This window comes from Amblyomma maculatum, chromosome 7 (assembly GCF_055883805.1).
Source record: "Amblyomma maculatum isolate TAMU_Amacu chromosome 7, ASM5588380v1, whole genome shotgun sequence".
Taxonomy (NCBI): domain Eukaryota; kingdom Metazoa; phylum Arthropoda; class Arachnida; order Ixodida; family Ixodidae; genus Amblyomma; species Amblyomma maculatum.
In genome coordinates, this window is record NC_139350.1 from 86,933,328 (window position 1) to 86,948,917 (window position 15,590).

General features: G+C 48.4%; 1 protein-coding gene across 1 annotated transcript in view; it reads left to right on the top strand.

Annotated features, from left to right (window-relative positions):
• Window positions 1-256: 256 nt before the first annotated feature.
• LOC146183884 (cytochrome P450 3A8-like) overlaps window positions 257-15,590 on the top strand; it is a 47,581-nt gene continuing 32,247 nt past the window's right edge. Inside the window, exon 1 of the mRNA XM_084608433.1 lies at window positions 257-442. Within this exon, the coding sequence (XP_084464559.1) occupies window positions 257-442 (186 nt within the window). The remainder of the gene's footprint in view (window positions 443-15,590) is intronic.

Consider the following 15,590-nt stretch of genomic DNA (forward strand, 5'->3'; position numbering starts at 1 on the left):
CGCTCTACATCGTAAAATAGGGGCAGCTCTTAGCTAATGTTTTTAAGTTATGTCGCCGTCTCTTGCATTCATTCCATTTAGCCAGGACTAGGCAAACTAGGGTTAGTGGAAATTTTTACCGCCAAAGAAGGGTGCGACCAGGCTTATCGAACAAAGTTCAATGAGTGTTTAAAAGATAATTTTCCATGTCATACTTGCGTCTAACATTAAGTTTGTTCGATGTTGTCAACCACAGGTAGAGCGCACGAGCTCGAAGATGGAGACGAGAGCTATTTCACCAGAGGTCGTCATTTGTGCGGTGGTGGCCGCCGTCGTGGCATTTGCTATGTGGGTTGCCAGCAGACGTCATAAGCAGGGCCTACTCAAGAGATACGGCATTCCCGGACCGGAGCCCAGCCTATTCTTCGGCAACTACATGGAACTGAAAAAAGATCGTCTCAAGGTATTAACTCCGGAAAGACAAGCCGGAATGGGAAAGAGAAACATTGTTCGTAACCTACAATTCGCCAAGAGTATATAGCCGAGGTGCTCTTCATAGATGCTCTGAAATATTGCTGAAACTTCAAAACCCTAACACAGTGAACAAGCTGATGTGGCCTACTTCTACTTGACTGGCTTGCGACTTCATCATCATCATCATCATCAGCCTGACTATACCCACTACTGGGCGAAGGCCTCGCCCATATTTCTCCAATTAATCCGGTGCTGTGCTAGCTGCATCCACTTGTCCTCTGCGAACCTCTAACCTCATCCGCACACCTAACTTTCTGCCGCCCCCTACTACGCTTTCCTTCCCTTGGAATCCAGTTTGTTACCCTAAGCGACCATCGGTTATCCTCTCTTCGCACTACATGTCCTGCCCCTGCCCATTTCTTCTTCTTAATTTCCACTAAAATGTCAGTAACCCGAGTTATTTTCTCTGACCCACACTGCACGTTTCCTATCTCTTAATGTTACACCTATCATTTTTCGCTCCATAGCCCTCTCCGTTGTCCTCAACTTAAGTCGAACCCTTTTTGTTGGCCTCCACGTTTCAGCCCCATAGGTGAGTACAGGTGAGATGCAACTGTTGTATACTTTCCTCTTGAGCGATACCGGTAAGCTGCTAGTCATAATCTGCGAGTGCTTACCAAATGCGCTCCATCCCAATCTTATTCTTCTTGTTTTCTTTTCATGGTCCGGATCTGCGCTTACTACCTATCCTAAGTAGACATATTCGCCTACTACTTCCAGCGCTTCGCTACCTAATGTAAACTGCTGTTCCTTCCCGAGGCTGTTGAACATTACCTTAGTCTTCTGCATATTGATTTTTAAGCCTACCTTTCTACTTTTCCTGTCTAGGTCATCAATAATTATTTGCAGTTCATTCCCCGAGTTACTTAGCATGCGAGTTGAGTGCAATTAAATTTCAGAGCTTGAAGCAGATTACGTTATTAGTGTAAAAGAAATATATAGACTTGCAAGATACATTTTCCGGGACTTCGAAATTTTATCCAAGAGCAGCTAATCACATTACCTGACCGGCAACTGATAAGTTCAGGCATGTCTGCCTTGCATGATTGATTCAGGCTCATTTTTTAATTAAAACGCTCATTTTTACCTATCAGGAACTGTTAAATTTAAGTTTGACTCTGTGGTGAACAAGAAGCATTAGGACCGTTTTGTGTGAGTCCAAGAAGAAAAAATAAACTGTGACAACATGAATAAGCCGCTGAGTAATAGCATGGGTTAATGTTTGTTTTTTCAAACGAGCGAAGGAAATTAAGGTTTCGTTCAGGCTAGGAAATGTATATTCGGGCTCGTGTTATTATATAGGGGCTCTTCGAAAATTCCAGTTCACTCTCTAGTTTCCCAACGCACCCTGCGGGTATTCAGTTGACATTGCTTTCGCCGTTACAATTTCTATGTTGGCGAATTTTTTCCTGTATTCACTTTTTTCAGGAATGGTGCTCTGACCCCTTTTCCTGCCAGTCGAAAATGCAGAAGGAGCGGAAACATGATTTGAATGGTGTGTCCAGTTACTATGGGGTACCCCACAGGTACTAAATTAAACAAACGCTTTCATCCGGACAAGGTGATACTTCGGGGACAGACGCAAAAATACCATCTTCACTTCAGTTTGAAGTGCTCGTTCGTCTCATGCTGGTCGTGGCGGACTTTCCTGGTAGCCTTGCTCGGGCCTGTCGAACTATACGTCTTTCGTTTAGCGGGCATCTTTTTTCACAGATAAGCATGAGGAACATCGCACGGGACAGAATACGTGCCATTCAGTCATGAGTGTGATCGTGGGAGGCGAAAAATGTCGGTTTCCATGATATATCTGCAGTCTGTTAGAGTTTGGCTTTCGCCTGGGTATCGCACCGCTGCCGCCAGTTGTTACATGCGGGTCGCAGCCCCATCGGTAGCGTTGGCTTGGAGGCTCCATGGCTCGGCGGACGGCATCAACTGTCCCATCAAAGGCGAGGCGTCTTCTAACAAAACTAACGTTTAATACAACATCGTGAAGGAACGGGCAGAGAAGCTGACCCGGAGAGAAAACTGACACGCTCACACAGCTGGTGTCTGGCGTCGTCTCTGCGACGCCTCCCAAGTATTCTCCCACTCTTCGGGAAGTCGGCTTGTCAATTCACAGGGAAAGGGTGAAACTTCGTGTCTGATAAGACGAGATGACTCAATTGTCAGTGGCGCCATAGAAGCTCCTCCACGTCCAGCAGACGGGCGTGGGCGACGCACTCTCTCTCGAGCGCCGGGCTTGGCCAGCGTTTGCACACACACACACACATTCGGCGCGTGCAAACTCGGCATGCCGAGACACGCCCGCGGGAGGAAGCGTTGGCGGCCGACCGGACGGCGCCGAAATGGCCGAATTGCTCGCTGCTTTGCCTGATGCTGCGCTGCGGCCGCGTCGGTTGTCGCACATGGCGGTGACGAATAGTAACAGTTCCATTCGGCAAACACTACGTCGAAATGGCACTCTCGCACAAGGGAGTGTGGTTTCAGCCTCTTGTCGGCAAGGTGAAGAGCATCATCATCACCATCAGTCGGACTATACCCACCGCAGGGTGAAGGCCTTTCCCATTTTTCTCCAATTAACCCGGTCCTGTGCTAGGTGCATCCAGTTAACCCTTGCGAACTTCTTAACCTCATAGACTCACCTAATTTTCCACCGCATAGACATTGTAACAGTCTTTTTTTCCACTTAGAGGGTAGCTGTGAGAATGTGGGCGCCACACTTTGTGAAGCACTGCGACAGGGGAGATCAACGTATCCTAGTACCAACTTCCGGAGATTCGTCGGCAAAGAGCATGCGGAATGAGGACGTCCGACTGCTGTTTTAGCACACGCGCCTGATGCAGACCATTCCCATCGGCTTTCGGCGGCAGCACGGCGCAAAGCGCGACGGTCATGCGCTTCCAGTTTCGGGGGAAAGAGGCTGTGCTTTGCGATGTCATCACTCCAGAAATCTGCAGACAGTAGCCGATTCTAAAGACTGAAATGAGAGCGGCGCCGCTTCACCGACCGCCTATAGCAACCACAACAGAGCGGGAATATCGTGGAGAGCTTGCGAGTCAGAACCTGTAGCGTACATCAGCGCCTGTGCATGCGACTAGCCTTTCTGTCGTCCGTTTACACATGTTTCAACATGAGACTTCGCATTCCTGACTGCGCTCGCCACTCTGTTCTCCTCGTATTTTGATTGTACATGGCCAACGAGATGCCGAAATAGCATTCCCTGAGAGCTCTCATATTTGGGCCAGCGATTATGCCACGGGTACTTTGCTCTTAAGCAGTCTTCTGGGCTACTTCGGCTATTTCTTGCTGGTTTATAAAACCCAGCATCTGGAGAAATAACACGTTCCGACACCCCGTAAAAACTATCCCCTGCTGTCCTGAGAACATACCTTTCCATCAGTGGTAAATAATTTGAACATCAGGATACCGATATGTCACCTGCGTGCCAAAGAAAGGCCTTCGAAATGTTTTTGTTGGAATGTGATTTGGCTTAAATGATTTAGCGTTTGTTCCTGTTGTTTATTAGTTTCTATATACGATTTTCTCATGTCCCTAACTATTTCCTGTTTTCTGTAGTTTTTATAGGTATTTTTCCGATTTCCTCGGTTTTTAATTATGTACAGTCGTGAGCAAAAGTTGTATACAACACTCAGCCGGTGGCGGAGCTCGGGAAAACTACTTCGCGACTTCATCCAACAATCTCTATCTTGGATCGAGACAACAGTGGCAGTGTCCCTGTCGCTATCGCTATATGGCATTTCTATTCAATTATCCCGAGCTCCGTCACTGGCTGAGTGTTGTATACCACTTTTGCTCATGACTGTACGCATACAATCATGTACTTTATTTTGCTCACCAACGGGTGCAAGCCAATGTGTATGTATGTCGTTATCAATATAACAGTATGTACAGGCGCGGGCATAAGTAAATGGTGCATGCTTTTCCCTTAAATTGCAATCACGCCTTCTGTATCGGACGGAAGCGTTACTCATCGTACAGAAAGCGCACTGGCGTTGGCTACTACCACCCTGCACATACAACAGCCGCCAGTTTCAATTATGCGACGTGTGAATAATGTTTGGACATAGTGTGCTGAATTTATTGTAGTCCGAACCCGGGCATATGCTTGTTTTGAATTTCTCAGTAGTGTTGAAAGTTAAGCGAGTTGAATATTGTTCGTATTGAACGTAGCGCAAAAAAAAAAAAAAAAACGAGGACCAATGAGTAGAAAGACACAACACGAGCGTAGGTGCTGTCTGCACTTGTATGGTTCACCAGCTCGTTAAAGGGACACTAAAGACACCCAAAGATGCTATGAAAATCTAATAAACTACATTTGGTGACACTGTCGCCGCATATCCGGCAGCAAAAAATCGAATAATTGCTGAGAGATTGCGATAAGAAGTTGAGGTTTTTTTCTTGTTCCCGCCGGTCGAATTCAAACCGTTCCCTCAGACTACGCAGTCGGAGTAGAGTGACGCACACTATGACGTAAGCGGAGACTCCGTGATTGCTAGCGAGCTGGCGCGGCCCGCGGCGTCGACCGGTTAGCATTTTTCAGGGGCCAACATGGCAACAGCGTACTCGGAATGACGGCCACAGCCGAAATAAATAAAACAATGAAGACAGTAATTTACCGAGCGATGGGACCATAAAGGCAGAACAAAACAAAACATAGACGCTTGTAATGCACAATCAGTTCAGTTCAGTCGTTCAGTCGTGTCCGACTCTTCGTGACCCTATGGACCATGTCACGCCACGCTTTCCGGTCTCTCACTATCTTCCTAACATCACATAACTTCATCTGCAGTGCCTCGAGGATGCCATGTAACCATCGCGTTCGCTGCCTACCCCTTCTCCGGCGACCCTCAACCTTTCCCAACATCAAACCTTTCTCCAGCGACTCCTCTCTTCTCATCAGATGACTAAAGTAGCTGAGCTTTAACTTTAGAATTTGACCCTCCAATGAGCAGTCGGGGTTTATGGTCGACAATATTGACTGATTTGATCTTCTGGCAGTCCAAGGAATTCTCAAGAGTCTTCGCCAGACCACATTTCAAACGCGTCAATTCTTCGGCGGTCAGCCTTTTTCACAGTCCAACTCTCGCATCCATACATCAAACTGGAAAGACCATAGCACGAGTTGTACGGATCTTGGTTGGCAGACTAATGTCTCTGCTCTTTACTAGGCGGTCAAGGCTAACCATCGCTCTCTTTCCCAGAAGCAGGCGTCTCCTAATTTCATGGCTGCAGTCTCCTTCCGAGGTAACCTTGGAGCCCAAGAAGAGAAAATCTGTCACAGCTTCCACTTCTTGTCCATTGATGCTCCAGGACAATTGATAGGGCAAGACGCCATGATCTTTGTCTTTTTGATGTTCCGTTTAAGCCCAAACTTCTCACTCTCTTCTTGTACGCGCATCAGAAGTCTCTTGAGTTCCACTTCACTTTCTGCCATTAAAGTGGTATTATCCGCATATCTAAGGTTGTTGATACGTTTTCCAGCAGTCTTCACTCCAGCTGATGACTCGTCCAGACCGGCCTTCCTCAAGATGCACTCTGCATATAGGTAAATAGGCATGGCGACCGTATGCAGCCTTGCCTCACTCCTTTCTCAATCGGAAACCAATCAGTAAGACCATGCCCAGTTCTGACTGTGGCCTCTTGTCCTTCACACAGGTTCCTGAGGAGACAAATGAGGTGAATTGGAACTCCCATCTCTTGGAGAGCTTGCCACAATCTGCTGTGATCTACGCAGTCAAACGCTTTCGCATAATCAATAAAGCAGAAGTAGATGGGTTTCTGGAACTCTCTTGCTTTTTCCAAGATCCAGCGAAGGTTGGCAATTTGGTCTCTAGTTCCTCTGCCCTTGCGAAACCCAGCTTGCACGTTCGGAAGCTCCCGATCCACATACTGCTGCAGCCTTCCTTGGAGGATTTTCAACATCACCTTGCTAGCATGCGAAATAAGCGCGATCGTGCGGTAGTAATACTTTACATGTTTCTCAAGCTTTTGCGCTCCTTCTTCATTGTGTATAAACAAACCGAGCCCTCGGTCATCGCAACGCTTCCCGAAATGTTTACATACAAATAACATTTAGTTACCAGAAAAATAGTGCCCTCGCTGCTGCGCTTGCCGGTTTTGAAGCTTCGTCGTACTTTTTTCCTTCAAGGTTTGTGCTACAGCTCCGTGTTCAGCGAAAATTACGTCCACGGTTGCAGAGCATGACCGAAGAGCCGGCGCCACTAAATTTCCCAGTGCTGTAAAATTCCACATTTTAAAATGGATCCAGTGCCCAATATAGTGCGCATAGGCATCCAGAACATTAGTTGCAAGTCGTGAGAGCAGGCAGCATGCTCCGATGGTCAAGTTGTAATTTTTAGACCGGCAGCAGAAACATGCTCTATTGTAAATGCGACCATGACGTAAAGTGCAGAAATATTTCCGGGGTTCCTGTGGCACGGCGTAGCCGAGCGGTTAGCGCCGAATGTTACGGAGCAAGCAGTGGCGAGTTCGCATCCAACTATTACTGGCGGTTCTTTCTTTTACAAATCAATTTTTTTTTTTTACCTTGTGTAATGTATTTGTGGTGCTTCATTATTTTTAGTTTTTACTTTCTACCCGAGGCCCTTTTTTTCGCAGGCGACCAGCGCAATAGATCGACGCTCTCCTTGGTATGAGCGGCAAGTATGCCCCTTTTGTTTGCGATGTCTGCAAATAGCACGTTGAAGCTCTTGTTGCCCCAGTATGTGGGTCAGATGTGCCATGAATTAGTGAACAATGGAATCATAATGCGTTCTTCCTTCGGCACTTAGCATATGTATGCTTTTCGTGGCGTACGTAGCTGCAGTCGAGCGGTCCGGTAAGGGTTAACGGGAGCTCGCAGGAAGCGGCGACGGCGGCGATATATTGGCTCAGAAGTGTGTACGAAGGAGCGTGTCGGCGGAAGCGGATTTCGCCCGCTCGCGCCTCCGAATGCTCAAATGTGAACGAGCCAGGCGAATCTATTGCTCCAAGCTCGTAATTCAGGCGCTGCTGGTCCAAACTTGAAACTATCCGAGTGCGCACTGTCGTGACGCTGGGACTAAGTCGACCCGGCCTTCACTTGGTAGCGTGCAGAGACTCCGGGTTGATCAAGGATTGAATCTTCGAAGTTGGTAAAATATATACAAGCAGGGTTAATGGCACTTTGAGAAAACTTATTTTCATGAAAAAAGGGTATATCAGCAAAATGGCAAGCGTTAAGAGTTCATAGCGAGAAGCGTCTGGATGAGCCGTTTTTACCCAGGGCTGCGAGCGTCATTTCGTGCTCTGCAACGTCCTTAAATCCCCTATGCCCAGCCCCTCTCTGAAGATGCTGACCAATCGGTTCCAGGCCACACCCCTGAGATATCGGCAACCAATCGAACACATCACTGCACTGATATGGTCTGATGCACTGATTGGTCCAGTATTGTTTCGTCGGGCGTGGTCACTTGTTGTCGGGTAGAGCTTTGGAATGGCGAGGAGGTAAATTTCGATTCTTCTACAAAGATCCGCTATGTTGGTTTCGGCAAGTGGATTTCCTTCTCAGAAACCCAAGTGTACGTGCGCGCCACGAATACTGCTCCCAGCATTGTCCCTTTCCGGCAATTGCAACTCTTTTCTGCATTCACGGGAAATCCTCTAATGGCCGTAATCCTCATGCTCCTTTCTTCTCCTGTACGTCAGCGGACGTGTCACTCCGATCGTCTCCTTTGGACAATAGGCATTCCTCATTTGACAATAGCGCCTCTCGACGGGAAGGATGAACAGTTGAACAAAAGCACTTCCGGCTATTTCTCACAGGGCGACGTTTCTTTGTATTTTTCTTGACGTTCCCTTGACAGGGCCAACTTGGCAGTTGTAGGGTCACGACAAAGCAAAGCATGCTCACACAAAAAGATTCATGTGAACACGCTCACTTAGAGCCCTTGCACAAACAGCACATATCAATACCATGCCCACAGGCGCACAATAGTGCGCGCAAGCGCGGACCATGCACGGTCACAACAGCCTCCTCCCCCGCCAGAAGAGTCACGAAGGGCAGCAGTCGCAGCTGCTGCACGAAAAGAAGACTAAATGGTCTGCACATGAACGCTTGAAGCTCGCTGTCGCTTGTAGCGTTGTCTTGATTGTCGTAGGCCAAATTGCTTGAGCTGTCTCTGAAACTCAACCACATGTCAAATCAAGCACTCGGCTCCTGTCTGAAGAGACCAGGTCAAAAGAAAACTGCCATCGTTGTCCGAGAAAAGCCCACACTCAAGACGCTCAGGTCTCACGTATGCCTAGAAAACCAAACGTGCTGCTTTACATAGTCATATATATACAAGCGCACGAAAAAAAAAAGAACCTGAGTATCAATTTGGATGCATGGTGAGGAGCACCTCGGACCGCTTAGAAACAGCGGCTAAGCGCGTCCGCATTCCCATTTAACTTCCCCTTTTTGTATCGTATTTCAAAATTGTACTGCTGTAAAATCAAGCTCCACCTCAGAAGGCGACTGTTCTTCGATGTCGCAGTTTGCAGCCAAGCCAGGGGACAATGGTCCGTCTTTACGGTGAATTTGGCCCCTCCAAGATAGCACTGCAATTTTTGAATGGCCCATACAATGCAAGCGCACTCTTTCTCTGACGCGCAATAAGCCGTCTCTCTAGAGCTCAGTTTTCTGCTCAGGTAGAGCACGGGATGTTCATTACCGTCGTCATCCCTCTGGCAGAGAACAGCACCTAGCCCTCGATCACTTGCATCACACTGGACCGTGAATTCTCGGTCGTAGTCTGGAGCTCGCAATACCGGACGGCTAATCAGCACAGCCTTCAGGTTTAAGAAGGAGGCTTCCTTTTGTTCGTCCCAGACTACATTTGTCGGTTCTGTCCTGCGGAGAGCGTCGGTCAGGGGGCTAGCCAAAGCTGAATAGTTAGGGATGTAGTGATTTTAGTATCCCGTCAGCCCCAGGAATGCCCGAATTTCCGTCTTCGTGCTCGGCCGCGGGTAGTCTGCTACCGCAGAAATCTTAATCTCGCTGGGTTTCCTGAAACCGTGACCTACATTGTGACCCAAGTTGTCCACGGTCGCTCTTGCCAGGCAACATTTCTCGGCCTTTACGGTTAGCACAGCTTGACGAAAAATGCTCAGTACAGCTCTTAGATGTACCATATGGTCCGCCCATGACTCGGAAAAAACCGCAATGTCATCTACATAGGGCACCGCGAATGTTTCACACCCCTTTAAAACCCTATCCATGAGTCGGGAAAAACAAAATGGAGCATTTTTGAGCCCGAAATTCATCATTGTTGGCTGGTAGCTGCCCTTTGGAATGACGAAAGCCGCGTATCTGCTGGCGCGTTCAGTGGGTGGTACTTGCCAGTATCCTCGAGTAAGGTTCAGCGTAGTCACATAGGCCGCTCGACTGACCTGTTGTACTCTCTCCTCGATATTCGGAATAGGATACATTTGATCCCTGGTGAGAGAATTTAGCTTTCGGTAGTCTACCACAGGCCTATAGGGTCTTTACCTGGAGCTTCGACCAAGATCATAGGCGAAGCATAATCGCTTTCCGAGGGTTTTATTACTCCCAATTCCAGCATGCGAGTTACTTCCCTATCCAGAATTTCTCTACGCCTTGGAGAAAATCGGTAGCACCTTGATCGCACTGGCACGTCTGAAGTCAGCTCAATATCGTGCTCAGTCAAATCAGTCCTGCCTGTCCTGTCCACGAAGTAGGCCTCAAACTCTGTTATTAGCTCGCCCAGATCGGACAGCTGAGATTTCTTTAGTTCTCCTCTCTGCTCCGTCTTTTTTAGAAGCTCCTGAGCGTTGCTTTCTTCTCCGCTGAGGCAAATCAAGTTGTCACCCATCTCCTCGGGAAGGTTTAACGTTAGATTTACCACGGCTTCCCTCTGCACATAAGGCTTCATAAGATTGCAATGATAAATGCGCACTTCTTTACGCCTACCGGGGATTTTCACTGCGTAGTTAGTGTTAGAAAGCTTTGCAACGACTTCAGCAGGTCCTTCCCACTATACATAGAGCTTATTCTGCCTTGAACCTCTCAGCAACATCACCTGGTCCCCAATACGAAACGTCTTTTGACGGGCTAACTTATCATAGTACACTTTGGAACGAGCCTGGGCTGACTTCATGCTGGCTTCAACGAGTTCCTTAGTGTTATGTAAGCGATTCAGGAGGTTCAGAATGAATTCTACTACTCTTGGGTCTTCTCCGCGCCCCTCCCAGGCTTCGCGCACCATTCGCAAAGGTGAGCGCAGTGCACTTCCGCACACCAACTCTGCTGGGCTAAATCCTGTGGATTCGTGCGCCACTGACCGCAAAGCGAAAAGTTCTGCAGGCAGGCGGGTATACCACTCGCGCTTGTTTTCATAGCACAGTCCCCTCAGGACGCGTTTGAGAACAGAATGCCATCTTTCTACGCTGTTGCTCTGCGGATGGTGGATCGAGCTGTGCACTACCTTAATGCCGCATCGCTCGAGAAATGAGGTGGTGAGGACACTTGTGAAAACGCTACCCTGATCACTTTGGACCTAAGAAGGGAATCCAACTCGTGCAAACACTGACAGCAGCGAATCCACTACACTCTCGGACGTCACCTCGCGCAGCGGAACCTCCTCTAGAAACTTTGTGGCTGGGCATAACATAGTGAGGATATAACGGTACCCTGACTCTGTGACAGGAAGTGGCCCAACTACATCTATTACTAACCAGTGAAACGGCTCGGTAATGATTGGTACTAACACCATTGGAGCTTTCCACTTATCTCGCGCCTTTCCAACCCGCTCGCACGTGTCGCATGACCGTACAAAATTTTCCGTGTCCTTAAAACATCCAGGCCAATATTATTCTTGCAACAGCCTCTGCTTTGTTTTCCTTATTCCAAGGTGACATGACCACGAGCTGCCATGGGAAAGTCGCAGTAAGTCTTCGCGGTACTTTTGGGGAACGACTAATTGGTCCCGCTCTACTCCGCGCTTATCCTTGAATAAGCGATACAGCACTCCCTTTCTCATCTCGAAAGAAATATTCTTTGCTGTCTTAGTGGCGCGGTGGCGCTCCCTTATCTCCTGTATCTTGGGGTCATTGACTTGCTCCATAGCTAAGTCCTCTCGGGTTCCACTTAGAAGTCTCGTGAGATTACTAGACACTGGCGGCAAGAAGTTACTCTCAAGAACGTCCTCATTCCGCGTCTCATCAAGCTCACTTTCAAGTTGACTTATCTGAGTTGCCTCGCTCTCAAAGTTTTCTGACCCGCTATCTTCCGCATCGACCACTGCCGTTTCCTCCGCCGCGGAATTTTCTGGAATGAGCAGTGTAGCTAGTTCTCGCGCCTTTGAATGTGTTAAGGCTTGCACAACTCTGTCTCCGAAAAGGATGCCCCTCTTTCGCAACAGCATGTCCGATTGGATGGAAAACAAATACGGATAGCACTTAGGAAGCTTTCCTGAAACGGCAGCCTCGGTTGCTAACTCGCCGAAAGGGCCCTCGATGACCACGTTCGCGATTGGCAAGCACACACTCTGTTCCTCCACTACCTGGCGGATCCATGCACACTGTCCTGTATAGTCGGAAGGCGACACATACGCCGGATGGACAACATCCATCGTTGCGGCCGAATCGCGCAGTACCTTGCAAGGCTTCCCGTTGACTACTAGGTCATGCATGTAGGCTTCCAAAAGCTTCATGTTTTCATCGCAGTCACTGACATACGAGAAAGCAATCTTTTCTTTCCGGCAGTTGACGGCAATGTGACCCTTCTCATTACACCTAAAGCATGTGAGCGGCTTCCTAGCCTCAAGCTTGTTATTTGTGTTCTGCGCGTTGGTCACTTCCCCACTATTCTCACTGCCGTCCTTTCTAGGGAGTTTGCCTGAAGAAGCCTTCCTTTCTTCGTTTGCAACTCTAGCAAAGTGCCTTTCCTGACGGTTAGTCACACTCAACTTGGGATTTCGGAGCCTATCCACTGCTGGGTTGCTGAATTGTCGGCGCGAAGCGTACTCCTCAATGAGTTCGCCAGCTTCAGTTGCCGACTTAATGTCGCCTCGGTCCTGTAACCAATTTCTTTCTTTTTCTGGGAGGCAGTTATAAAACTGCTCCAAAACAATTCGCTCGACTACAGCGTCCCTATCACTGTAGGAATCAGTGCTCTTTAGCCACTCGCCCAAATCGACTCTTAAATTGTACATGAATTCATGGTAACTCTCGTCCCTGGACTTAGTAGCGTTCCGAAAATGTTGTCTGAACGCCTCGGCGCTAAGCCTATACTTTCTCAGAAGGCAAGCCTTGACCTTGTCGTAGTTGTCCGCGTCCTCCTTGCTTAGCCGCGCGACAACCTCCGCTGCCTCGCAGGGCAGAACCGCCAATAATCTCTGAGACCAAGTGTATCGCTGGAAGGACAGTTTTTCGTAGGTTCGCTCAAAGTTAGCTAGATACAGACCGATATCCCCTGATATCACATATGGCTGCATGTACTTTGACATCTTGAAATCTGCCTCCTTGTTGAGAAGAGGTACCACTAGCTGGGGACAATTGCCCGACCTCTTGCTCAACTCTACTTCTAATTTCCGGAGCTCAATTTCTTGCTCCAGCCTTTTTGCTTCTCTCTCAATTTCACGCTCACGTCTCTTTTTCTCTTTTTCCCGCTCTTTCTGCTGTCTGAGCTGCTCCTCCTTTTTTGTCCGATGAGGTTCCATGCTTTAAAAACAAGGGTTTTCGTGCCAAACCACTTGTATCAATTCCCAATTCCTCACGCAATAGCAACAGTTCCGGTTTCTGCAGCTTTTGTAGGTCCATGATCGCTCCGAGTGTTGGCTACTTCCGAAACAACTGTGCAAACTACCAAACCTGAAGGCGTTTAAACACTCTTTACCAGTTCTAAAATCTAACCCTGTTCTAGAACCTGGTCCACATCAGAAGAAAAGCCAAGCACTCACCCACACCTGTGATCGATGTTCCGAGCTGCTCTCTTGTTGGCCGATTGTTGCTCCTGCTTGTTGCTTGAGATGCCACCTCCGATCACCAGATGTTGTGGCTTGTAGATTCTGATCCACCCCCAATCACCAGATGTGGCTTGTAGATCCAGATCCCACCGCTGGTCACCAGTTGTTGTGACGCTGGGACTAAGTCGACCCGGCCTTCACTTGGTAGCGTGCAGAGACTCCGGGTTGATGAAGGATTTAATCGTCGAAGTTAGTATAATATATGCAAGTAGGTTTAATGGCACTTTGAGAAAACTTATTTACATGAAAAAGGGTATATCAGCAAAATGGTAAGTGTTAAGAGTTCATAGCGAGAAGCGTCTGGATGAGCCGTTTTTACCCAGGGCTCAAAGCGTCATTTCGTGCTCTGCAACGTCCTTAAATCCCTTATGTCCAGCCCCTCTCTGAAGATGCTGATCAATCAGTTCCAGGCCAAACCCCTCAGATATCGGCAACCAATCGAACACATCACTGCACTGATGGTCTGATTCACTGACTGGTCCAGTATTGTTTCGTCGGGCGTGGTCACTTGTTGTCGGGTAGAGCTTGGGAACGGCGAGGAGGTAAATTTCGATTCTTCTACAAAGATCCGCTATGTTGGTTCCGGCAAGTGGATTATCTTCTCAGAAACCCAAGTGTACGTGCGCGCCACGAATACTGCTCCCAGCATTGTCCCTTTCGGGCAATTGCAACTCTTTCCTGCATTCACGGGAAATCCTCTAATGGCCGTAATCCTCATGCTCCTTTCTTCTCCTGTACGTCAGCGGACGTGTCACTCCGATCGTCTCCTTTGGACAATAGGCATTCCTCACTTGACAATAGCGCCTCTCGACGGGAAGGGTGAACAGTTGAAAAAAAGCACTTCCGGCTATTTCTCACAGGGCGACGTTTCTTTTATTTTTTTGACGTTCTCTTGACAGGGCCAACTAGGCAGTTGTAGGGTCGCGACAAAGCGAAACATGCTCACACAAAAAGATTCATGTGAACACGCTCACTTAGAGCCCTTGCACAAACAGCACATATCAATACCATGCCCACAGGCGCACAATAGTGCGCGCAAGCGCGGACCATGCACGGTCACAACAGCACTAAGTGCCTGAGCCGAAACATAACCGAAAGTGAAGTGGGCGCCTGTGGCGCCTTGAAGTATATTTTTGTATTTGCATTGCAACGTTTACGTTGTCTTTTCGCCGTCGTTTAAGTATGATAAAAGCGTGTTATTATATTCGAGACAAAACCTACGACCGCATTCAAACGGGCAACGTAATTCGCATTTGTCAGCCTCCGGGATCCCTAGCGCGTCACGTGATTTTTAGTTGCGAGTTTCGGGTTTGGCGGCGATACCTGCATTTCTTTTCTTCCTCTTTACTACCTTATAACAGCTCTGTTTTCAGTAAGAGTGGAATTTTTGTACTCAGGAATTGGCAGTCTATTGATGCAAGCCCACTTCAGTTTTCTCTTTAGTGTCCTTTTAAGCTACCGCGTGTGTAGCTTTTTGTGACTTCTCTATCTTCGCACGCAAGGAAAACTAATAATTTGAATGCAAAAGTCGTTTTCGATTAAATAACATACATGCTACCACGAGGCGCTAGCCTATCATTCCCTTAAATCTCAATAATGCTCAGAACAGTCCAAGCAATAAGGCTCAAGCTTATAGGGAACCCAAGCTGGAGTTTGCTCCGCGACGCCAGCGTTCGGTTTCTGGTGGAGCGGAGAGGAACTACAAAGCCTACGCCACAGCCTGTCTCTACACGCTGCCGCGACCGCGCCGCGCCGTAACGCGCGCCACGCGCAGAAGCGCGTGCGCGCGGCGCAGAAGGAGAATACGGAGGAGACACTTCAATCCCTTCTTTTTGATCAGCTGCCCGCACTGTGCGGAGAAGTCATCGGACATCTACCACATTGTGTGGACGTGCCCATCAAACCCTGCAATCAACCCAAACCCTACCCGGGAGGGCTCAGAGACTACCCTGCTCGGCTGCTCAGACCTACAGGCCCAAAAGGTCTTGGTCGAGCGAGCCCGGGCAGCGGCTGATTCCACTGGAGTCCCACACTAAGGACTCCACCTAG